General features: G+C 43.0%; 1 protein-coding gene across 1 annotated transcript; it reads right to left on the reverse strand.

Moving 5' to 3' along the window:
- Nucleotides 1–77: 77 nt before the first annotated feature.
- On the reverse strand, nucleotides 78–27909 carry BCL2L13 (BCL2 like 13). The gene is made up of 7 exons (XM_075855681.1): nucleotides 27773–27909; nucleotides 21846–22001; nucleotides 20659–20766; nucleotides 19921–20077; nucleotides 19670–19739; nucleotides 19141–19284; nucleotides 78–1871 (listed from the first exon to the last, which is right to left on the reverse strand). Exons 2-7 carry the CDS (start codon nucleotides 21964–21966, stop codon nucleotides 1128–1130), a joined length of 1344 nt encoding a protein of 447 aa, XP_075711796.1. The 5' UTR covers nucleotides 21967–22001; nucleotides 27773–27909; the 3' UTR covers nucleotides 78–1127.

A 27909-nucleotide genomic window follows, 5' to 3' on the forward strand; every position in this document is an offset into this window, starting at 1 on the left:
CTACACCAGTCACACGGAGGGGGGGGGGGTTTCTTTCCTTCTCTTAATACACAATTTTCCATTGATCGACTGCTCCATAAAATAACTGCTTTCTTTTTATTTGTTAAAAATAAAATCTTTGCAATGCAGGAAACCCAAACCCTCCCCGTCCCAAATCTGGGTGACCACCAATGGCAGGACTCCACCCGGTCCCTGCAGAGGTCGAAGTGTCGTCAATCCGGGGTGAAAAAAAAAAAAAAAGAAATCATCAAATTAACAGTTCCGGGAAATTGTTCCTTTTTTTTTTTTTCTTTGTCCAGAAGATAAATCCGTGACGGGTAATTTGCCGTTATCACATAAAGAAAATAATCTGCTTTACTATTAAATCTGCGCACGCGACATACGTCACAGCCGTGGCCTCACGACTTGTGGCCTCTGACTCGTTTTTAAAGGGCTACACACAGAAATGTAAACTTGTGCCTGTGGCGGGATTGGGGCCCTAGCCGAGAAAGACGTCACTTGCCCATTTAGCCCTCCCTATGCCGGGCGACTTCTGAGGATCACAGCCATGAATCTAATGAACTTCCTAGTAAACGAGACTGATCACCGGTGATCGCACTCGCCCAGGGTTACTCAGCGCCCAGAGATGGTGTCAGAATAAGATGGAGATTCGGCCAACGCTTCGCCCACCTCTAGTCACCACCAACATAATGAGAACTAGAAAATAAAGATGGCGGCGTCTTGCCCTCATCCGGCTTTCGTTACGGCTCCCGTATGTAAACTGGGGATAAATCTACCACAGGTCCAATATATTTTTTTCCCGTTTTCTTTTTTTGGTATTTTAATTGGCTGCCAGCAATACATGCCGTGGTCACCAGAACGAGATTATTGCGGCACATCGAGGCATCCCGGTGTCGGCCCTGGCAGTGATGGCAACGGAAGAGTTAACAGCTTGGTAAAGCCTGTGCAGTGAAATCATATCAGCGGCCGACATGGAGGTCTCACGGACTCCCACACCGGAGCTTCTCGCCCCTTTACCGCTCAATTGCTGTAATTTTTTCTGGCTGGGGTACGAGCGACACGGGTGGCACAAGAGGGAACTGGGCAGACTTGGATTAGAGGGAGAAGCAACACTTGGCTGTTCTCTTCTACTTTTTTCTCAGCGCCATCACCATGGCCACGGCTACTGCCAAAATGGCGACGGCAGCTGCTCCTCCATAGAGGAGGATAGACTTTCCCTCTGAAAAGATAACCGGTTTCTCTTCCCCCGGTTTGGTCGGTTGAGGCAGTAGGGGGGCTACGGGAGACTCAAATTTTTCCAATGGTGAAGGAACCGAGATCTCTTCTGACTCCTCCGGGGGAGGCTCCTTCTCTGAAGCTCCCTCTATGGCTATGTCCAACATTGGGGGCTTCATTGCTGGAGGAGAGGGGCTCTCCTTTTCCACTTGAGATGGAGGGGATGGGGCAGCGAGTGTGGCGGATGGGAAGAACAAGATCTCCCTTTCTTCAGCCTCGTCGTCCTCTTCCTCCTCCTCCTCTTGTAGCTTGAGTCTCTCCTCCACCACAGCCGCCTCCTCGATGACCTCCGCTATCTCCTCTTTCTCCACGTGGACGATGTCAGAGTTTGACGAGTTGTTTTCGCTGCGTTCCTCCCCTCCGCCATTGCTGTCCAGGCTCTTTAGCTCCTCAGGATCCATAGCCACCTGCTGCCAGGACTCAGGACCCAGGGAAGTGGGCAAGCTTTCGGTGTGCCAGGAGGAGGAGACGGCCAGGCTCTCGGGAGGACTCACCTGTTCCGAGTTATCGCTGGTTAAGATGTAGATGTCGTTACTGTCTTCAGCGATCAGACCCGGGACATCGTCCTCCTCAGTGTCCAGGCTGAACGCTGTGCCCTGGAAAGACATGAGACAATGAGCGTCTGGGGAAAATTCTTCACTAAAGTCACTGCGGATCTAAAACTGTATATTGTCAAGTCCGACACCCCCCCCCCCACTATTTCTACCATCCATTATATTGCCACAGATTTAACAATTAGCTGAGAAACAGCCACTAGGGGGCACTGGTGTAAAGTTATATCTAATTAAAGTGCCCCTATAGACCATTTCACAGTTACAGATTACATTAGATGAGGGCTCCCCCTAGTGGCTGTTTATCGACTATAGATTTCATTGGAATAGTGCCCCCGAGAGGCTGCCTCTCAGCAAATATAGTCCACAAGAAACAAGCACTAGGGGGCACAATTGTAATGTAATCTACAGCTGAGAAATGAACTCTAGGGGCAGATTTGTAATGTAATCTACAGGTGAAAATGGACACTAGGGGGCACAGTTTTAAAATGTAACCTACACTAGGTGGCACTATTGTAATATAGTCTACAGCTGAGAAATGAGCACTAGGTGGCACTGTTGTAATGTAGTCTACAGCTGAGAAATGAGCACTAGGTGGCACTGTTGTAATGTAGTCTACAGCTGAGAAATGAGCACTAGGTGGCACTGTTGTAATGTAGTCTACAGCTGAGAAATGAGCACTAGGTGGCACTGTTGTAATGTAGTCTACAGCTGTGAAATGAGAATTAGGGACCGGGGGCACTGTTATGATTAGGGTTTCTCAGCTGTAGATTATGACGCCTAAAAACCCATTAATATTTTGGAATTCTAGAAACGTATTCACATCTTACATTACATGTCTGACTCCGGTTACATCTTAATTATGTCCAAAACTTTACCCCTTATCTTCAGTTACTAATACAGTATAATCCCCGTCACATCTCAAAAACAATATTATCCCGCGTGTAATCCTCGCTACAACAGATTCTGCACCTCAATAGCTTCCTATGGGTGCACCGGCACGATTAAAGCCGACATCTCACACGGTCTGACTCGTTGGCATCACCAGAAGTGAACAGAACGCGATCTGCAGGACCTGGCACAGTAAACGCCGGGCTCATTAATACATAAATATATTAATTGCAGAATTGCTACTTTGTGAGGACAAGAAACTAAAGCAATTAGAGCGTAATCTCTGCTGCCGAAATTACTGGAACACAAACTCAACTGAGAAAATCCATTTCCATGATGCACTTCACGCTCTGTGTGATTGAAATCCCGGAGCAATAAAAGGATTTCTGCTTATTAACTAATAAACAATAGCAGGAACCACAACCCCCATCATACAAGCCATTTACCAAACCACGCTGGAATTGAAAACTTGTAACTACCAACCCTGCTCTGCTCAATGCTCCGTCAGAGGTTTATTACATAATATCTCCAGTCACTGCGGATATTAACACAACAGGAGCAGAAACCAGAGAGAAGAGGTTATAAGAAATCCTCATGTCTCAGGGTGGAGCAGAGACTATATATTCTCCGTAACCTACAAAGAACGTATTCCTGTGCTCAGTGTCGCCCTCTGCTGAATAAAGCATGTACAAGAATATAACCAGCATTATATTGCCCCCTATATACAAGAATATAACTACTATAATACTGCCCCTATATACAAGAATATAACTACTATAATACTGCCCTCTATATACAAGAATATAACTACTATAATACTGCCCTCTATATACAAGAATATAACTACTATAATACTGCCCCTATCTACAAGAATATAACTACTATAATACTGCTCCTATATACAAGAATATAACTACTATAATACTGCCCCTATATACAAGAATATAACTACTATAATACTGCCCCTATATACAAGAATATAACTACTATAATACTGCCCCTATATACAAGAATATAACTACTATAATACTGCCCCTATATACAAGAATATAACTACTATAATACTGCCCCTATATACAAGAATATAACTACTATAATACTGCCCTCTATATACAAGAATATAACTACTATAATACTGCCCCCTATATACAAGAATATAACTACTATAATACTGCTCCCTATATACAAGAATATAACTACTATAATACTGCTCCTATATACAAGAATATAACTACTATAATACTTCCTCCTATATACAAGAATATAACTACTATAATATAATACTGCCTCCTATATACAAGAATATAACTACTATAATACTGCCCCTATATACAAGAATATAACTACTATAATACTGCTCCCTATATACAAGAATATAACTACTATAATACTGCTCCCTATATACAAGAATATAACTACTATAATACTGCCCCTATATTCAAGAATATAACTACTATAATACTGCCCCCTATATACAGGGATATACTATAATACTGCTCCTATATACAAGAATATAACTACTATAATACTGCCCCCTATATACAAGAATATAACTACTATAATACTGCTCCTATATACAAGAATATAACTACTATAATACTGCCCCCTATATATAAGAATATAACTACTATAATACTGCCCCCTATATACAAGAATATAACGAATATAATACTGCTCCTATATACAATATAACTAATATAATACTGCCCCCTATATACAAGAATATAACTACTATAACACTGCCCCTATATACTAGAATATAACTACTATAATACTGCCCCTATATATAAGAATAGAACTACTATAATACTGCTCCCTATATACAAGAATATAACTACTATAATACTGCTCCTATATACAGGAATATAACTACTATAATACTGCCCCCTATATACAAGAATATAACTACTATAAAACTGCTCATATATACAAGAATATAACTACTATAATACTGCTCCTATATACAAGAATATAACTACTATAATACTGCCCCTATATACAAGAATATAACTACTATAATACTACCCATATATACAAGAATATATCTACTATACTACTGCTCCTATATACAAGAATATAACTACTATAATACTGCTCCTATATACAAGAATATAACTACTATAATACTACCCATATATACAAGAATATAACTACTATAATACTGCTCCCTATATACAAGAATATAACTACTATAATACTGCCCCCTATATACAAGAATATAACTACTATAATACTGCTCCCTATATACAAGAATATAACTACTATAATACTGCCCCTATATACAAGAATATAACTACTATAATACTACCCATATATACAAGAATATATCTACTATACTACTGCTCCTATATACAAGAATATAACTACTATAATACTGCTCCTATATACAAGAATATAACTACTATAATACTACCCATATATACAAGAATATAACTACTATAATACTGCTCCCTATATACAAGAATATAACTACTATAATACTGCCCCTATATACAAGAATATAACTACTATAATACTGCCCCCTATATATAAGAATATAACTACTATAATACTGCCCCCTATATACAAGAATATAACTACTATAATACTACCCATATATACAAGAATATATCTACTATACTACTGCTCCTATATACAAGAATATAACTACTATAATACTGCTCCTATATACAAGAATATAACTACTATAATACTACCCATATATACAAGAATATAACTACTATACTACTGCTCCTATATACAAGAATATAACTACTATAATACTGCTCCTATATACAAGAATATAACTACTATAATACTACCCATATATACAAGAATATAACTACTATACTACTGCTCCTATATACAAGAATATAACTACTATAATACTACCCATATATACAAGAATATAACTACTATAATACTGCCCCCTATATACAAGAATATAACTACTATAATACTACCCATATATACAAGAATATAACTACTATACTACTGCTCCTATATACAAGAATATAACTACTATAATACTGCCCCCATATACAAGAATATAACTACTATACTACTGCTCCTATATACAAGAATATAACTACTATAATACTGCCCCCATATACAAGAATATAACTACTATAATACTGCTCCTATATACAAGAATATAACTACTATAATACTGCCCCCTATATACAAGAATATAACTACTATAATACTGCCTCCTATATACAAGAATATAACTACTATAATACTGCCCCTATATACAAGAATATAACTACTATAATACTGCCCCTATATACAAGAATATAACTACTATAATACTGCCCCCTATATACAAGAATATAACTACTATAATACTGCCCCTATATACAAGAATATAACTACTATAATACTGCCCCTATATACAAGAATATAACTACTATAATACTGCCCCCATATACAAGAATATAACTACTATAATACTGCTCCTATATACAAGAATATAACTACTATAATACTGCCCCCTATATACAAGAATATAACTACTATAATACTGCCTCCTATATACAAGAATATAACTACTATAATACTGCCCCTATATACAAGAATATAACTACTATAATACTGCCCCTATATACAAGAATATAACTACTATAATACTGCCCCCTATATACAAGAATATAACTACTATAATACTGCTCCTATATACAAGAATATAACTACTATAATACTGCCCCCTATATACAAGAATATAACTACTATAATACTGCTCCTATATACAAGAATATAACTACTATAATACTGCCCCTATATACAAGAATATAACTACTATAATACTGCCCCTATATACAAGAATATAACTACTATAATACTGCCCCCTATATACAAGAATATAACTACTATAATACTGCTCCTATATACAAGAATATAACTACTATAATACTGCCCATATATACAAGAATATAACTACTATACTACTGCTCCTATATACAAGAATATAACTACTATAATACTGCCCCCATATACAAGAATATAACTACTATACTACTGCTCCTATATACAAGAATATAACTACTATAATACTGCCCCCATATACAAGAATATAACTACTATAATACTGCTCCTATATACAAGAATATAACTACTATAATACTGCCCCCTATATACAAGAATATAACTACTATAATACTGCCTCCTATATACAAGAATATAACTACTATAATACTGCCCCCTATATACAAGAATATAACTACTATAATACTACCCATATATACAAGAATATATCTACTATACTACTGCTCCTATATACAAGAATATAACTACTATAATACTGCTCCTATATACAAGAATATAACTACTATAATACTACCCATATATACAAGAATATAACTACTATACTACTGCTCCTATATACAAGAATATAACTACTATAATACTGCTCCTATACACAAGAATATAACTACTATAATACTGCCCCTATATACAAGAATATAACTACTATAATACTGCCCCTATATACAAGAATATCACTACTATAATACTGCTCCCTATATACAAGAATATCACTACTATAATACTGCCCCTATATACAAGAATATCACTACTATAATACTGCCCCCTATATACAAGAATATAACTACTATAATACTGCTCCCTATATACAAGAATATAACTACTATAATACTGCTCCCTATATACAAGAATATAACTACTATAATACTGCCCCTATATACAAGAATATCACTACTATAATACTGCCCCCTATATACAAGAATATAACTACTATAATACTGCCCCCTATATACAAGAATATAACTACTATAATACTGCTCCTATATACAAGAATATAACTACTATAATACTGCTCCTATATACAAGAATATAACTACTATAATACTGCCCCCTATATACAAGACTATAACTACTATAATACTGCCTCCTATATACAAGAATATAACTACTATAATACTGCCCCCTATATACAAGAATATAACTACTATAATACTGCTCCCTATATACAAGAATATAACTACTATAATACTGCCCCCTATATACAAGAATATAACTACTATAATACTGCTCCCTATATACAAGAATATAACTACTATAATACTGCCCCTATATACAAGAATATCACTACTATAATACTGCCCCCTATATACAAGAATATAACTACTATAATACTGCCCCCTATATACAAGAATATAACTACTATAATACTGCTCCTATATACAAGAATATAACTACTATAATACTGCTCCTATATACAAGAATATAACTACTATAATACTGCCCCCTATATACAAGACTATAACTACTATAATACTGCCTCCTATATACAAGAATATAACTACTATAATACTGCCCCCTATATACAAGAATATAACTACTATAATACTGCTCCCTATATACAAGAATATAACTACTATAATACTGCCCCCTATATACAAGAATATAACTACTATATACTGCCCCCTATATACAAGAATATAACTACTATAATACTGCCCCCTATATACAAGAATATAACTACTATAATACTGCTCCTATATACAAGAATATAACTACTATAATGCTGCTCCTATATACAAGACTATAACTACTATAATACTGCCCCTATATACAAGAATATAACTACTATAATACTGGTCCCTATATACAAGAATATAACTACTATAATACTGCTCCTATATACAAGAATATAACTACTATAATACTGCCCCCTATATACAAGAATATAATACGGAGTTGTGGGGTATAAATAGTGAGAACGCTGGAGACATTGACGTGAGATCTCGGGGGGGGGGGGGGATTCTCAGCAGTAATAAGTTATGATTTGTATTGTAAGTAATTACTGAGATGCTGAAAAGTCTCCAAGGGCCGGGGAAGTTACCAGTAATTATTAGGACTGCTGCCTGGAGATCGCTCCACCCTCGGCACACGGGCGGTGATGTCATCATTAGTCCATGTTACTCCACATATAAGAAGGATCTGGATACAAATGCCTTTTCATTATACATTTTTCCCATATGTTATGGAGCCAGTCAGGAACATAACTCAGTCCCAAGTGCAAGACAGACACATAGTAACAGCAGCTTGCTGATGGTGTCCAGATGATTAAGTCAGAACATAACGGTTTATAAAGTGAACTTCACTACTGGTAATTGATGGCACTGCCCATTTATAGCAGAATCTAATTACTCTAAAGTATTAAAAAGAAATTAACATCCATCAACAGCAGCCAACATGCATGTTGATGGTTTCCAGGTAGTTTTTTGTTCCCCCTAAATTTGTTGACAAGGCCAAGGTTCATCCAATGTGGAACTTCAGCTAAATAGGCCAACTGTAATTGGTGTCAATCATCTAAACATGATCTGTGAGCAGCTGATCGCATGATCAATGGGAATGACGACAAAAATTTTGTTTTGTAATAAAAAAAACAAAAATATATATTTAGAAAATTTAAATAAAATACGAAGTTAAGATCAGAAGGATAAATAAAAAAAATCTAGAATTGTAATGTAATTTGAGGTGCGCATGTCCCTTTAAGAATCCGGGAATCTCCCAAATTCATCAGAGTGGACAGTAAAGCCGCTTAATTTGCAAGAATGTCACAGAATAAATACCCAGCATGCTCTTCTGTGCGCTGCCGCCGGCCTCGGGCTGCTGCTTATGTAACAGGCAATGATGTCGCCAGGGGATCAGACTCTATATAACAACCCCAGATAAACAGAACGCAGCAGATACGGAGCGGATGATGGAATCCTTGTTTTTTCACTCCGGAGCCTCAATTCAAGATCCAATAAGATGCTGAGTAACTTTACTGATCTTGAGTTGCATCACGTCCTATGCTCCAGTCACATCCAGAGCTGCAGTCACATTCACAATATTAGTGTAGACAATCGTCCGTGAGCTCCACACTGCAGCCACAATCTCTCGCCTGTCCTGGACTCCAGGCTGATAGCTCTGAACTATATTAATACATTGTAACAAACTATCAGCTGTGTGAGCACCACCAGGTCAGGAGAAGTGTTGCTATTCACTAACAGGAAGCAGAGACCTTGAAAATGGTGCGACAGAATCACAAATCCTATTGAAACGTTGCAGACCTTTTTATTCTGCAACGATGAAGCTTCATTTACACGGGACTGGACGATCACATTAACGATCAGTGGTTCTGGGAGAACAGCGCCCCACAGTGGCCACATTATTACCCGATTAATGCAGAATATTACATGGTCAGAGTGCATTATGGGATGGTGGCGGCGGCACTGTATTGGCTCCCGTTAATAAAACGCACTAGAGAGAAACAAAGATGGGGATCCACGTGTAGCTGCACCCTGGGGACCCCTCAATCTCCCTATAGGTGGAGGTTGCAGAGCAGGGACCCCCACAGATATTTGTGGCATATCCTGAGCTCTGCTCATAACTAAATAAAGTCAGAGCGGTCACACAGTACAACGCTCCTGCACCATTCAGTGTCTGTACAGAACCTGCTGTGTGGCATTGCGGGAGATGTAGTGTTTCCTCCCGCAGTCATCCTCCAGAATGCAATGCATCAGAGCTACGCTGTGAGCGACGTGTGTGTCAGCACTGTGCGGTTTGATTTATATTGGCAGCCAGCAGTATCCTAAACGCAGCTTTGGATGTGATTGGAGTATAAAAGTATTAAGATTCTCATTTAGAATATATCAGCCAGGACTGAAATAAACCCTATAGTGCCATGTATAAATGAAGATGAAGGGGTTAACAGAGGGTGGAGCGCCTGCATCGGGACGATGGGAGAGTATAGGTTTGGCGCTAACTGAGCGGAAGAAATGAAGCCGACAGACCCCCAAACCCCGGGAGCCCCTCCGATCTTATTCCCCAGCCGCTCGTCATATTGGGGTCACTTCATGTCCAGAGGGATCAGTAGGGTTTTGCTCTGCGGTCTGATTAACCCCTGCAGTACCGGGAACGAGGTGAATATTACACATCTGTTCCCAGAGAATATATAATAAACACGATGAGACGCGACACGGCGAGACGCAACGACACAGCGAGGAGACGCAACAACTCTCCTTGATGGTGTAAAATAGTTAAAAAATAAATTAAAAAAAACCCCAAAAACATTCTGGTTATGAAAGGGTTAAACACCTACAGATGGAGCAGACCCCCCCCCCCCCCCCCTAGAATAGACAACAAGCATTAGGGGCCTCATAGGTGAAGGTCTTACCCGCCACACGGCCAGAGAGCTGCAGAATCCAGTGAAGAGACTGAAACATCTGCACCGGAGCCGGGAGAAGCCGAGAGCAGGGACGAGGGGCGCGCGCACGACAAGCACAGCACGGAGCGCGCACAGTAATAATCAGGCCAACTCGCTGCAGGGAAAATGTCATGCCAAAGAGAGAATGAGGGCGAGTATGTGTGACCGATATCAGCCGCTCCTCTTATAACACTCCAGTACTATTATATCCTCCAGAGACATTACATCATATGTGACTGATATCAGCCGCTCCTCTTATATCACTCCAGCACTATTATATCCTCCAGAGACATTACATCATATGTGACTGATATCAGCCGCTCCTCTTATATCACTCCAGCACTATTATATCCTCCAGAGACATTACATCATATATGTGACTGATATCAGCCGCTCCTCTTATAACACTCCAGCACTATTATATCCTCCAGAGACATTACATCATATGTGTGACTGATATCAGCCGCTCCTCTTATATCACTCCAGCACTATTATATCCTCCAGAGACATTACATCATATGTGTGACTGATATCAGCCGCTCCTCTTATATCACTCCAGTACTATTATATCCTCCAGACATTACATCATATGTGACTGATATCAGCCGCTCCTCTTATATCACTCCAGCACTATTATATCCTCCAGAGACATTACATCATATGTGACTGATATCAGCCGCTCCTCTTGTATCACTCCAGTACTATTATATCCTCCAGACATTACATCATATGTGACTGATATCAGCCGCTCCTCTTATATCACTCCAGTACTATTATATCCTCCAGACATTACATCATATATGTGACTGATATCAGCCGCTCCTCTTATATCACTCCAGTACTATTATATCCTCCAGAGACATTACATCATATGTGTGACTGATATCAGCCGCTCCTCTTATATCACTCCAGTACTATTATATCCTCCAGAGACATTACATCATATGTGTGACTGATATCAGCCGCTCCTCTTATATCACTGCAGTACTATTATATCCTCCAGAGACATTACATCATATATGTGACTGATATCAGCCGCTCCTCTTATATCACTCCAGTACTATTATATCCTCCAGAGACATTACATCATATGTGTGACTGATATCAGCCGCTCCTCTTATATCACTCCAGCACTATTATATCCTCCAGAGACATTACATCATATGTGACTGATATCAGCCGCTCCTCTTATATCACTCCAGTACTATTATATCCTCCAGACATTACATCATATATGTGACTGATATCAGCCGCTCCTCTTATATCACTCCAGTACTATTATATCCTCCAGAGACATTACATCATATGTGTGACTGATATCAGCCGCTCCTCTTATATCACTCCAGCACTATTATATCCTCCAGAGACATTACATCATATGTGTGACTGATATCAGCCGCTCCTCTTATATCACTCCAGCACTATTATATCCTCCAGAGACATTACATCATATATGTGACTGATATCAGCTGCTCCTCTTATATCACTCCAGTACTATTATATCCTCCAGAGACATTACATCATATGTGTGACTGATATCAGCCGCTCCTCTTATATCACTCCAGCACGATTATATCCTCCAGAGACATTACATCATATATGTGACTGATATCAGCTGCTCCTCTTATATCACTCCAGTACTATTATATCCTCCAGAGACATTACATCATATGTGTGACTGATATCAGCCGCTCCTCTTATATCACTCCAGTACTATTATATCCTCCAGAGACATTACATCATATGTGTGACTGATATCAGCCGCTCCTCTTATATCACTCCAGCACTATTATATCCTCCAGAGACATTACATCATATGTGTGACTGATATCAGCCGCTCCTCTTATATCACTCCAGCACTATTATATCCTCCAGAGACATTACATCATATATGACTGATATCAGCCGCTCCTCTTATATCACTCCAGCACTATTATATCCTCCAGAGACATTACATCATATGTGACTGATATCAGCCGCTCCTCTTATATCACTCCAGTACTATTATATCCTCCAGAGACATTACATCATATATGTGACTGATATCAGCCGCTCCTCTTATATCACTCCAGTACTATTATATCCTCCAGAGACATTACATCATATGTGACTGATATCAGCCGCTCCTCTTATATCACTCCAGTACTATTATATCCTCCAGAGACATTACATCATATGTGTGACTGATATCAGCCGCTCCTCTTATATCACTCCAGCACTATTATATCCTCCAGACATAACATCATATGTGTGACTGATATCAGCCGCTCCTCTTATATCACTCCAGTACTATTATATCCTCCAGACATTACATCATATGTGTAACTGATATCAGCCGCTCCTCTTATATCACTCCAGCACTATTATATCCTCCAGAGACATTACATCATATGTGACTGATATCAGCCGCTCCTCTTATATCACTCCAGCACTATTATATCCTCCAGACATTACATCATATATGTGACTGATATCAGCCGCTCCTCTTATATCACTCCAGTACTATTATATCCTCCAGAGACATTACATCATGTGACTGATATCAGCCGCTCCTCTTATATCACTCCAGCACTATTATATCCTCCAGACATTACATCATATGTGTGACTGATATCAGCCGCTCCTCTTATATCACTCCAGCACTATTATATCCTCCAGACATTACATCATATGTGTGACTGATATCAGCCGCTCCTCTTATAACACTCCAGTACTATTATATCCTCCAGAGACATTACATCATATGTGACTGATATCAGCCGCTCCTCTTATATCACTCCAGTACTATTATATCCTCCAGAGACATTACATCATATGTGTGACTGATATCAGCCGCTCCTCTTATATCACTCCAGCACTATTATATCCTCCAGAGACATTACATTATATGTGACTGATATCAGCCGCTCCTCTTATATCACTCCAGCACTATTATATCCTCCAGAGACATTACATCATATGTGTGACTGATATCAGCCGCTCCTCTTATATCACTCCAGCACTATTATATCCTCCAGAGACATTACATCATATGTGACTGATATCAGCCGCTCCTCTTATATCACTCCAGCACTATTATATCCTCCAGAGACATTACATTATATGTGACTGATATCAGCCGCTCCTCTTATATCACTCCAGCACTATTATATCCTCCAGAGACATTACATCATATATGTGACTGATATCAGCCGCTCCTCTTATATCACTCCAGTACTATTATATCCTCCAGAGACATTACATCATATGTGTGACTGATATCAGCCGCTCCTCTTATATCACTCCAGCACTATTATATCCTCCAGAGACATTACATTATATGTGACTGATATCAGCCGCTCCTCTTATATCACTCCAGCACTATTATATCCTCCAGAGACATTACATCATATGTGTGACTGATATCAGCCGCTCCTCTTATAACACTCCAGTACTATTATATCCTCCAGAGACATTACATCATATGTGACTGATATCAGCCGCTCCTCTTATAACACTCCAGCACTATTATATCCTCCAGAGACATTACATCATGTGTGACTGATATCAGCCGCTCCTCTTATATCACTCCAGCACTATTATATCCTCCAGAGACATTACATCATGTGTGACTGATATCAGCCGCTCCTCTTATATCACTCCAGTACTATTATATCCTCCAGAGACATTACATCATATGTGACTGATATCAGCCGCTCCTCTTATATCACTCCAGCACTATTATATCCTCCAGAGACATTACATCATATGTGACTGATATCAGCCGCTCCTCTTATATCACTCCAGTACTATTATATCCTCCAGAGACATTACATCATATGTGACAGATATCAGCCGCTCCTCTTATATCACTCCAGCACTATTATATCCTCCAGAGACATTACATCATATGTGACTGATCTCAGCCGCTCCTCTTATATCACTCCAGCACTATTATATCCTCCAGAGACATTACATCATATGTGTGACTGATATCAGCCGCTCCTCTTATATCACTCCAGTACTATAATATCCTCCAGAGACATTACATCATATGTGACTGATATCAGCCGCTCCTCTTATATCACTCCAGTACTATTATATCCTCCAGAGACATTACATCATGTGTGTGACTGATATCAGCCGCTCCTCTTATATCACTCCAGTACTATTATATCCTCTAGAGACATTACATCATATATGTGACTGATATCAGCCGCTCCTCTTATATCACTCCAGCACTATTATATCCTCCAGAGACATTACATCATATGTGACTGATATCAGCCGCTCCTCTTATATCACTCCAGTACTATTATATCCTGTGGAGACATTACATCATATGTGTGACTGATATCAGCCGCTCCTCTTATAACACTCCAGTACTATTATATCCTCCAGAGACATTACATCATATGTGACTGATATCAGCCGCTCCTCTTATATCACTCCAGTACTATTATATCCTCCAGAGACATTACATCATATGTGACTGATATCAGCCGCTCCTCTTATATCACTCCAGTACTATTATATCCTCCAGAGACATTACATCATATGTGTGACTGATATCAGCCGCTCCTCTTATAACACTCCAGTACTATTATATCCTCCAGACTTTTCCGGCCCTTTAATGATGGTGAGATCAGTCCCCCTGTGCATAGTCGGCAGCACTAGTTATATTTACACGCCGGAGCGGTTGGTTTAGGGTCTCATCAGTGCGGGCAGCTTAGATATTAAAAACGCTCATGAAACATCACGTGACTCCCCCTCCCCCACCATTTTCTTATATCCAAAGCTTTGTGAATAAAGATATAAGCACAAGCGTCCAGATCCGAAATATCATCTTTATATATGAAATGTGTGAAAATTATTGAAAAATATTAGAAAAAGACCAAACGAGCAACAGCAGCGAAGGAGCAGAATCCAGTTCACATCGCGAGCGCCGCCGATCCTCACGTGTCCGACATCTGCACAGGGAGCAATGAAAACGCTTAATCCATCAGGAAATGACTACATCATCTGCAGCGTAAGCCCCGGAGAATTTACCTTCTATCCAGCCGGACAGACGCGACCTATAATCCCGAGTATGATCTCCGAGCTCAGAGACGTGTAACATGGAGGGCACTAGGACCGCCGCAGAGCAGATCCACGACCCAGATAGTGCAAACAATGGCGACAAAGCAAAGCAAACCCGACCACCCGGCGCCATGAGAAGACGCAAGTCACCGACCAGCATGTCACCTCCCAGTCACCGCGGAAAGAGACCGCACCTACATACATACACTCCTCCTGCCGAGAATATATAATCCATAGGGGGCAGTATTATAGTAGTTATATTATTCTATATAGGAGCAGTATTATAGTAGTTATATTCTTGTATATAGGGGGCAGTATTATAGTAGTTATATTCTTGTATATAGGGAGCAGTATTATAGTAGTTATAGTCTTGTATATAGGGGGCAGTATTATGGTAGTTATATTCTTGTATATAGGGGCAGTATTATAGTAGTTATATTCTTGTATATAGGAGCATTATTATAGTAGTTATATTCTTGTATATAGGGGGCAGTATTATAGTAGATATATTCTTGTATATAGGGGCAGTATTATAGTAGTTATATTCTTGTATATAGGGGGCAGTATTATAGTAGTTATATTCTTGTATATAGGGGCAGTATTATAGTAGTTATATTCTTGTATATAGGAGCAGTATTATAGTAGTTATATTCTTGTATATAGGAGCAGTATTATAGTAGTTATATTCTTGTATATAGGGGGCAGTATTATAGTAGTTATATTCTTGTATATAGGGGGCAGTATTATAGTAGTTATATTCTTGTATATAGGGGGCAGTATTATAGTAGTTATATTCTTGTATATAGGGGACAGTATTATAGTAGTTATATTCTTGTATATAGGGGACAGTATTATAGTAGTTATATTCTTGTATATAGGAGCAGTATTATAGTAGTTATATTCTTGTATAGAGGGGTAGTATTAGTAGTTATAGTCTTGTATATAGGGGCAGTATTATAGTAGTTATATTCTTGTATATAGGGGCAGTATTATAGTAGTTATATTCCTGTATATAGGAGCAGTATTATAGTAGTTATATTCTTGTATATAGGAGCAGTATTATAGTAGGTATATTCTTGTATATAGGGGCAGTATTATTGTAGTTATATTCTTGTATATAGGAGCAGTATTATAGTAGTTATATTCTTGTATATAGAGGCAGTATTATGGTAGTTATATTCTTGTATATAGAGGCAGTATTATAGTAGTTATATTCTTGTATATAGGAGCAGTATTATAGTAGTTATTTTCTTGTATATAGGAGGCAGTATTATAGTAGTTATATTCTTGTATATAGAGGCAGTATTATAGTAGTTATATTCTTGTATATAGGAGCAGTATTATAGTAGGTATATTCTTGTATATAGGGGCAGTATTATAGTAGTTATATTCCTGTATATAGGAGCAGTATTATAGTAGTTATATTCTTGTATATAGGAGGCAGTATTATAGTAGTTATATTCTTGTATATAGGAGGCAGTATTATAGTAGTTATATTCTTGTATATAGGAGCAGTATTATAGTAGGTATATTCTTGTATATAGGGGCAGTATTATTGTAGTTATATTCTTGTATATAGGAGCAGTATTATAGTAGGTATATTCTTGTATATAGGGGCAGTATTATTGTAGTTATATTCTTGTATATAGGAGGCAGTATTATAGTAGTTATATTCTTGTATATAGGAGGCAGTATTATAGTAGTTATATTCTTGTATATAGGAGGCAGTATTATAGTAGTTATATTCTTGTATATAGGAGGCAGTATTATAGTAGTTATATTCTTGTATATAGGGGCAGTATTATAGTAGTTATATTCTTGTATATAGGAGCAGTATTATAGTAGTTATATTCTTGTATATAGGGGGCAGTATTATAGTAGTTATATTCTTGTATATAGGGGGCAGTATTATAGTAGTTATATTCTTGTATATAGGGGGCAGTATTATAGTAGTTATATTCTTGTATATAGGAGCAGTATTATAGTAGTTATATTCTTGTATATAGGAGCAGTATTATAGTAGTTATATTCTTGTATATAGGAGCAGTATTATAGTAGTTATATTCTTGTATATAGGAGCAGTATTATAGTAGTTATATTCTTGTATATAGGGGGCAGTATTATAGTAGTTATATTCTTGTATATAGGAGGCAGTATTATAGTAGTTATATTCTTGTATATAGGAGCAGTATTATAGTAGTTATATTCTTGTATATAGGAGCAGTATTATAGTAGTTATATTCTTGTATATAGGGGGCAGTATTATAGTAGTTATATTCTTGTATATAGGGGGCAGTATTATAGTAGTTATATCCTTGTATATAGGGGCAGTATTATAGTAGTTATATTCTTGTATATAGGGGCAGTATTATAGTAGTTATATTCTTGTATATAGGAGCAGTATTATAGTAGTTATATTCTTGTATATAGGAGCAGTATTATAGTAGTTATATTCTTGTATATAGGAGCAGTATTATAGTAGTTATATTCTTGTATATAGGAGCAGTATTATAGTAGTTATATTCTTGTATATAGGAGCAGTATTATAGTAGTTATATTCTTGTATATAGGAGCAGTATTATAGTAGTTATATTCTTGTATATAGGGGGCAGTATTATAGTAGTTATATTCTTGTATATAGGAGGCAGTATTATAGTAGTTATATTCTTGTATATAGGAGCAGTATTATAGTAGTTATATTCTTGTATATAGGAGCAGTATTATAGTAGTTATATTCTTGTATATAGGAGCAGTATTATAGTAGTTATATTCTTGTATATAGGAGCAGTATTATAGTAGTTATATTCTTGTATATAGGAGCAGTATTATAGTAGTTATATTCTTGTATATAGGGGGCAGTATTATAGTAGTTATATTTGTTGTCACTTCCATCCTCCCACTTCTGTTGGTATGTCATACACAGTACATTGTTCAGTAGGGGGCAGCACTGAGCACGGCATAAACCTCCTCCCATGTTACAGTATTGAAGTCTGTTCTCCATCCTGAGTCCTGAGAGGCGGAATATTTCAGACATACGTCTCTGTCAGGTGACTTAGAAGGAATTCCTGCACCCCTTGTGTTAATATGAGCAGTGAGTGGAGCTGCACTATCTATATACCAGACTCCACCAATAAATGACTTGTACATTATTACATTATATCTCGCTCTTACCCATCCTCCTTGCTGGATGATGAAGTCTGCGCACACGTCCTCCACATACGAGACCCCAAATTGCACCAGATTGTCTAGTTGGCGATTGCCGCGTCTTGTCTGCTCCAGCAGGAGGCGCTGCAGGAGGACAAGAGGCATCAGTACCTGCGAAGAGAGGAACGAATCAGAATAAAATAAACATCTGTAAGAGACGAGGAGACTTGAGATTACTCAGAAATCGGCCTCTTCCCGGCAGAGGAATAATCTCGGAGCGGATGAAGCTTTTACTGTATCCCTGCGCCATGGGCGGTAATCATCCGCTCCTACTAAGTAATGTCCAGCGGTATCTTAGTTATATCTATTTCTGGGTAAAGCAATATGGCTGCCCTTAGAGGTTACTCAGCTTTCCCAGACCCCTGAATGGCATCTCTGCTTAGTTACGGCAGCGGCAGCAGTGGCGGCGGCAGCAGCATCGCGTGCCTCCCTCCTGAAGTAATCCAGCAGGTCCGCGTTACAGGGGGGAGGGGTGCGGACCCTCCCTATAACCCACCTGATTCCAGCCGCTGGTCTGTGAGGCCGCAGCATCCGATTCCTTCTTATACATCTCATACGTCAGGCTCCTGTGATGGAGAAACAGAGGTGGGACGTCATTTATTTGGCGCCGGGCTGTGCCGTCACGCTGTACATGGCCGCTCCCATTCCTGTTTCCAGTGGGCTTACAATCTAATTTCCTTATCTCGGCTGGGGGTGCCTGGATAGCTTCAAAACCGTCACAAGGGGGCAGAAGGGAGCAGCACTCACCGGCTCATGAGGTTCTGTGAGGCTTTGTCCAGTGGAGCCGGGATCTCGAGACACATCCTGTCCGCAAGATGAGCCAAACACTCCTCAATACTGCTGTCTGGGCTGGCGGGGCTGAAGACTGGGGAGGTGTGCATGTCAAAACCAGTGCTGGGAAAGACTGGAACCAATGAGAGGGGGAAAATCAGTAGATGTACAAGGCGATGAGCTGCCGATGACATCACTGAGAATGCAGCCTATCCAGTCACTAGAGAGCAGTGGTGACATCACTGAGAATGCAGCCTATCCATTCACTAGAGAGCAGCGGTGACATCACTGAGAATGCAGTCTATCCATTCACTAGAGAGCAGCGGTGACATCACTGAGAATGCAGTCTATCCATTCACTAGAGAGCAGCGGGGACATCACTGAGAATGCAGCCTATCCATTCACTAGAGAGCAGTGGTGACATCACTGAGAATGCAGCCTATCCATTCACTAGAGAGCAGCGGGGACATCACTGGGAAAGCCGCCTATCCATTCACTAGAGGGCAGCGGTGACATCCATTCACTAGAGAGCAACGGTGACATCACTGAGAACGCAGCCTATCCATTCATTAGAGGGCAGCGGTGACATCACTGAGAACGCAGCCTATCCATTCACTAGAGAGCAGCAGTGACATCACTGAGAATACAGCCTATCCATTCACTACTGAGCAGCGGTGACATCACGGATGACGCCGCTTATCACTTCACACTGACCTGCAGAGATCTCCTCCTCCAGCCTCCTCAGCTCCTCCTCTATCTCTGTCTTCAGTTTATCCAGTTGGTCTTTGGCCAGCGCTGCAGTGACCGGAGTCGCCAGGACGCCTGTAATAATGACCCAGACGATTATAATCAATATTTGTTATTACGTTACAGAACATTATTTGGCTTTGTAATATTTCACAGCTTAGTGACTACAGGCCGATCCTGACGCCCAAAGAGGCAACGGGGAGGAGCCAAATCAATTAAGCCCCTCCCATTTTAGGCCTCTGGCTGCGTCTGTGGTTCATTGCCGCAGCCGCTTCACTAGTCATCGTCGGTCACGTCTGGTGACAATCTCGTCATTACGTGGTCCCAGGAGATCCGGAGTATATTCACATCGTTATCTTTGTCTCCTTTGCAGGTAACAGAGGGCCGCCATCACCCATACGAGCTATCACCCAGCTTTCCAAACACCCTGAATGACCTATAAGTCTGCATTGTTTTGTAGCATTACATGCTTTTCTCCTATAAAATGTGTCAGTCTTCACTGCAATTCTGGCATTCTATTTATGAACCAGGATGAACAGAGCTGTAGATCTCTCCCAGTACAGAAGGTCGAATTGTGGGGTCACAGATCAACAAACCTCCGGGATTATGGGGGTGTGTACGCCCGCAGGGATGCTGAAAGGAACAATGGTTCACCCAAACAACCTATAGGGAGCGGTCCTGCTTGGGGCAGAGGACGGGGCGGGCGATCTGCTCGGTGATGGACTGTGCAGGCCTGGTGTTCAGTGCACCAGTTATGGACGAGAGCCTGATCTCCACCGACAGCTTGTCAGACCGAATCAGAAGCCGAGCGGAAAACACGGGAGGAGCAGAGGCGGCTGCTGCGCTGGGAATTCACAGACTCATCACTCCTGCGGGGGTAAGGCCGGGCTGCGGTGCCTCAGAATTATCCTAAAAGACCCTACAGTCAAATCGATATGACGACTTTTCTAACGTTTCTGCTGCATGAATAGAATGCTAGACCGGCAGTGAAGACTGACACACAAGGCAACATGAGAAGGCGTCTCAGGGACTATAGGGAGAAATAGAATATTATATGAGTGTTTAGAGTCCAGACATCGCTCACATCCCATCCAAACACTGTGGAGAACTACAAGTCCCAGCACAGAAAACCACTGGCAATGATCCGAGCTCACCTGCTCCTCCAGTAGCGGGCCCTTCCCCCGGCGCCTCCTGCAGGGGGAGACCCAAGAAGCTGAGCACGACATACTTCGTTTCATAGTGAAACCCGACAGGCACCGAGGACGCCGACGCCATGAGCTCGTCCTGAGGTATCGGGGAGTGCAGAGCTCCTGAGAGACACGGGAAAAACACAAAATATACCTTATTAAAGCAGAACTCCACCCACGATCACATTACACAACGCTGGGCGACTTATCAGGACTTCTACTCTAGTCACATCCAGAGCTGCAGACACCATTCTAAATGTTCATTCTCAAGCTGCAGAACCGGACCATCTCCCTGGTGTTTCGGTGTCTTAAAAGTTATACTCTGCCTGATGCATTGTGGGAGAAGTAGAGTCTGCAGCTTTGGTTGTGACTAGAGCATAAAGCCTGGTCGGGACAAGGTCAGTAATGCATTGCAGCGTTAGACGGAGATTTCATCTCTACTTCATTACTGGAGTCTAATTGTGCAGCCCGGATTGTGGAATGCACCAGGAGGCTCTGCCCTGACGAGTCTCAGCAGGATAAGCGGCGCCATGCGATTTTCTTCAACGCCCGTCATAAACGTCAGCACCCGTCAGCCGAGTTACAGCCGTTCTAGTCCAGGAATTTATTTGCAGCCGTCACTTTAAAGCGATAATAATGAGAATAACAATTCACAGAGTTCCCGTAGCTGCTCCCGGCCGTGACTTATAGGGGGGAACCCCGACTAAAGGACACAGGAGCGGAAAACTGACCCTGCACACCCCGATCTCTCGGCAGACTGACCCCCGCACACCCCAAAGACTCTGACCCCGCACACCCCGATCTCCCGGCAGACTCTGACCTCGCACACCCCGATCTCTCGGCAGACACTGACCCCGCACACCCCGATCTCCCGGCAGACTCTGACCCCGCACACCCCGATCTCCCGGCAGACTCTGACCCCGCACACCCCGATCTCCCGGCAGACTCTGACCCCGCACACCCCGATCTCCCGGCAGACTCTGACCCCGCACACCCCGATCTCCCGGCAGACTCTGACCCCGCACACCCCGATCTCCCGGCAGACTCTGACCCCGCACACCCCGATCTCCCGGCAGACTCTGACCCCGCACACCCCGATCTCCCGGCAGACTCTGACCCCGCACACCCCGATCTCCCGGCAGACTCTGACCCCGCACACCCCGATCTCCCGGCAGACTCTGACCCCGCACACCCCGATCTCTCGGCAGACTGACCCCCGCACACCCCAAAGACTCTGACCCCGCACACCCCGATCTCCCGGCAGACTCTGACCCCGCACACCCCGATCTCCCGGCAGACTCTGACCCCGCACACCCCGATCTCCCGGCAGACTCTGACCCCGCACACCCCGATCTCCCGGCAGACTCTGACCCCGCACACCCCGATCTCCCGGCAGACTCTGACCCCGCACACCCCGATCTCCCAGCAGACTCTGACCCCGCACACCCCGATCTCCCGGCAGACTCTGACCCCGCACACCCCGATCTCCCGGCAGACTCTGACCCCGCACACCCCGATCTCCCGGCAGACTCTGACCCCGCACACCCCGATCTCCCGGCAGACTCTGACCCCGCACACCCCGATCTCCCGGCAGACTCTGACCCCGCACACCCCGATCTCTCGGCAGACTGACCCCCGCACACCCCAAAGACTCTGACCCCGCACACCCCGATCTCCCGGCAGACACTGACCTCGCACACCCCGATCTCCAGGCAGACTCTGACCCCGCACACCCCGATCTCCCGGCAGACTCTGACCCCGCACACCCCGATCTCCCGGCAGACTCTGACCCCGCACACCCCGATCTCCCGGCAGACTCTGACCCCGCACACCCCGATCTCCCGGCAGACTCTGACCCCGCACACCCCGATCTCCCGGCAGACTCTGACCCCGCACACCCCGATCTCCCGGCAGACTCTGACCCCGCACACCCCGATCTCCCGGCAGACTCTGACCCCGCACACCCCGATCTCCCGGCAGACTCTGACCCCGCACACCCCGATCTCCCGGCAGACTCTGACCCCGCACACCCCGATCTCCCGGCAGACTCTGACCCCGCACACATCGATCTCCCGGCAGACTCTGACCCCGCACACCCCGATCTCCCGGCAGACTCTGACCCCGCACACCCCGATCTCCCGGCAGACACTGACCCCGCACACCCCGATCTCCCGGCAGACACTGACCCCGCACACCCCGATCTCCCGGCAGACACTGACCCCGCACACCCCGATCTCCCGGCAGACTCTGACCCCGCACACCCCGATCTCCCGGCAGACACTGACCCCGCACACCCCGATCTCCCGGCAGACACTGACCCCGCACACCCCGAACTCCCGGCAGAGGACACGACCTTGGTCTCCAGCTGCGGTTCAGTCACGGCCGGTAACATTTACGCCGCTGCACATGACTGAACTGCCGCCACCTCCACGTCAGGTGCTACGTGCAGAAACGGCTGCAGCGTCATTTACAGGACGGTCGTAAAATATCGAACTAGTAACAAACACACCCAAAGTTCTGCAACTTTCTCATAAGCATTAAGTTCTACTTCTTCAAGATCTCTGCTTGCTGTTCGTGAATGGGAGAAGTCTTGCTGTGTATAACGAACGGCAGGTGATGAATACTCGTGTAGGACGCTGCGATGTGGAGCGGGGGGGGGGGGGGTGCTGTGTAATGTTATAGGATATATAGTCCTGGATTAACCCCTGTGTGTCTGGCGGATATAATGTGGGTGGAGGTCGGATCAGGCGCGTGATGTGCTATATGACCAGAGCCCCGTCTGTCTGCCGGATTTACTTAAAGCAACACCAGAGCCCAGGAATGTGCCGGAACAAAGAACCAATCAGATTACACCACAGCGCTCCCTTATATCCATCCCCAGCAGACTATTACACCTATATTACCCTCCAGCAGACTATCACGCCCATATTACCCTCCAGCAGACTATCACACCTATATTACCCTCCAGCAGACTATCACGCCCATATTACCCTCCAGCAGACTATCACGCCCATATTACCCTCCAGCAGACTATCACGCCCATATTACCCTCCAGCAGACTATCACGCCCATATTACCCTCCAGCAGACTATCACGCCCATATTACCCTCCAGCAGACTATCACGCCCATATTACCCTCCAGCAGACTATCACGCCCATATTACCCTCCAGCAGACTATCACGCCCATATTACCCTCCAGCAGACTATCACGCCCATATTACCCTCCAGCAGACTATCACGCCCATATTACCCTCCAGCAGACTATCACGCCCATATTACCCTCCAGCAGACTATCACGCCCATATTACCCTCCAGCAGACTATCACGCCCATATTACCCTCCAGCAGACTATCACGCCCACATTACCCTCCAGCAGACTATCACGCCCACATTACCCTCCAGCAGACTATCACGCCCACATTACCCTCCAGCAGACTATCACGCCCACATTACCCTCCAGCAGACTATCACGCCCACATTACCCTCCAGCAGACTATCACGCCCACATTACCCTCCAGCAGACTATCACGCCCATATTACCCTCCAGCAGACTATCACGCCCATATTACCCTCCAGCAGACTATCACGCCCATATTACCCTCCAGCAGACTATCTCACCTATATTACCCGCCAGCAGACTATCACACCCATATTACCCTCCAGCAGACTATCACACCCATATTACCCTCCAGCAGACTATCACACCCATATTACCCTCCAGCAGACTATCACACCCATATTACCCTCCAGCAGACTATCACACCCATATTACCCTCCAGCAGACTATCACACCCATATTACCCTCCAGCAGACTATCACACCCATATTACCCTCCAGCAGACTATCACACCCATATTACCCTCCAGCAGACTATCACACCCATATTACCCTCCAGCAGACTATCACGCCCATATTACCCGCCAGCAGACTATCACAGCCATATTACCCGCCAGCAGACTATCACAGCCATATTACCCGCCAGCAGACTATCACACCTATATTACCCTCCAGCAGACTATCACACCTATATTACCCTCCAGCAGACTATCACACCCATATTACCCGCCAGCAGACTATCACACCCATATTACCCTCCAGCAGACTATCACACCTATATTACCCTCCAGCAGACTATCACACCTATATTACCCTCCAGCAGACTATCACACCTATATTACCCTCCAGCAGACTATCACACCTATATTACCCTCCAGCAGACTATCACACCTATATTACCCTCCAGCAGACTATCACACCCATATTACCCTCCAGCAGACTATCACACCTATATTACCCTCCAGCAGACTATCACGCCTATATTACCCTCCAGCAGACTATCACACCCATATTACCCTCCAGCAGACTATTACACCCATATTACCCTCCAGCAGACTATTACACCCATATTACCCTCCAGCAGACTATTACACCCATATTACCCTCCAGCAGACTATCACACCCATATTACCCTCCAGCAGACTATCACACCTATATTACCCTCCAGCAGACTATCACACCTATATTACCCTCCAGCAGACTATCACACCCATATTACCCTCCAGCAGACTATCACACCTATATTACCCTCCAGCAGACTATCACACCTATATTACCCTCCAGCAGACTATCACACCCATATTACCCTCCAGCAGACTATCACACCCATATTACCCTCCAGCAGACTATCTCACCTATATTACCCTCCAGCAGACTATCACACCTATATTACCCTCCAGCAGACTATCACACCCATATTACCCTCCAGCAGACTATCACGCCCATATTACCCTCCAGCAGACTATCACGCCCATATTACCCTCCAGCAGACTATCACACCCATATTACCCTCCAGCAGACTATTACGCCCATATTACCCGCCAGCAGTCTGGTATACAGTATATTGGGTGTATATACATTGAAGTAAGAACCGGTCAATTGTGTAATGTCTTTTAATTAACCTCTGCAGCAATAATGGCCGAACAACAGAACAGCAGACCTCGGTGCAGCAGACCTCGGTGCAGCAGTGTTCCGGGCTGACGACAGGTCTCCTGATATGTTACGGGGGATAACGGCGGAGAACCCGTCAGCCGCTCATTGTATATAACCACATCGTCAGTTTATCGATAAGCGGTCGGCTCTGCTATGCGGTGATGCTAAATATATATGCCAGGAGGGGCGGGTGTGGGGCCAGCACATGGCATCTACAGCAGGGCAAACAATATAAGAGGGGACAGCCAGAGATTATACAGCTGTAATAACAGCAGGTCCCCCCAGGATTATAGGCTGCGGGGGACACACAAACTGCCACCACACGGGGTGAAGAGGTCACTACAAGGCGAGGGGTTACAGCAGGGGGCAGTAACATGAACACTGGGTATATTCCGGCCTTCCACTAGGGGGCAGGCAATCCAGAATTGATCTAAGGGCCTATGACTGGGGCAGAAGGGGACATGCAGGCAGCACTAATGAGTGTTCTACCCCTCCACTAGGGGGCAGATCATCTATCAGTGGGTGGAGTATATAACTGGGGTAGATGGAGACTGCAGAAATGGACACGCTATGTTCTTCCCCACCACTAGGGGGAGCAGCTTCAGGTCACTAAAAATTATAGGGGGAGCATTCAGTATAATGTAGAATTCAGACACCGCTGTTATTCCCCGTTTCTCCACTAGAGGGCAGCAGTGAATACATATAACGCCTAGGCAGCATATTGCCCGGCTGGGTTATTCCCGGTCCCTTCACCAGGAGCCTCACAGCAGAACTTCAGCCCCGGTCACTGAGGGCAGTTGCCCCATAGAGGGGTAATTACTATAACCCGCCCCAAACACCGGAATATTGCCCCGTCTCCTCAAGCGCGGGCTAACAAATTGTCCAAACTCCCCGCCCCGCTCACCTGTGGCCGCAGCTGGGGCTAAGCGGTGGCTCCTGTCCCGGCTCCCGTTCTACACAGGAGCCGCAGCCATGATGGGGGCGGAGCTCTCCGAGGCGACGTGCGAGGCGTGACGTTAGGACGCAAGGGCTGTTAGTAGG

Source organism: Rhinoderma darwinii, chromosome 3 (genome assembly GCF_050947455.1).
Source record: "Rhinoderma darwinii isolate aRhiDar2 chromosome 3, aRhiDar2.hap1, whole genome shotgun sequence".
Lineage (NCBI taxonomy): Eukaryota > Metazoa > Chordata > Amphibia > Anura > Rhinodermatidae > Rhinoderma > Rhinoderma darwinii.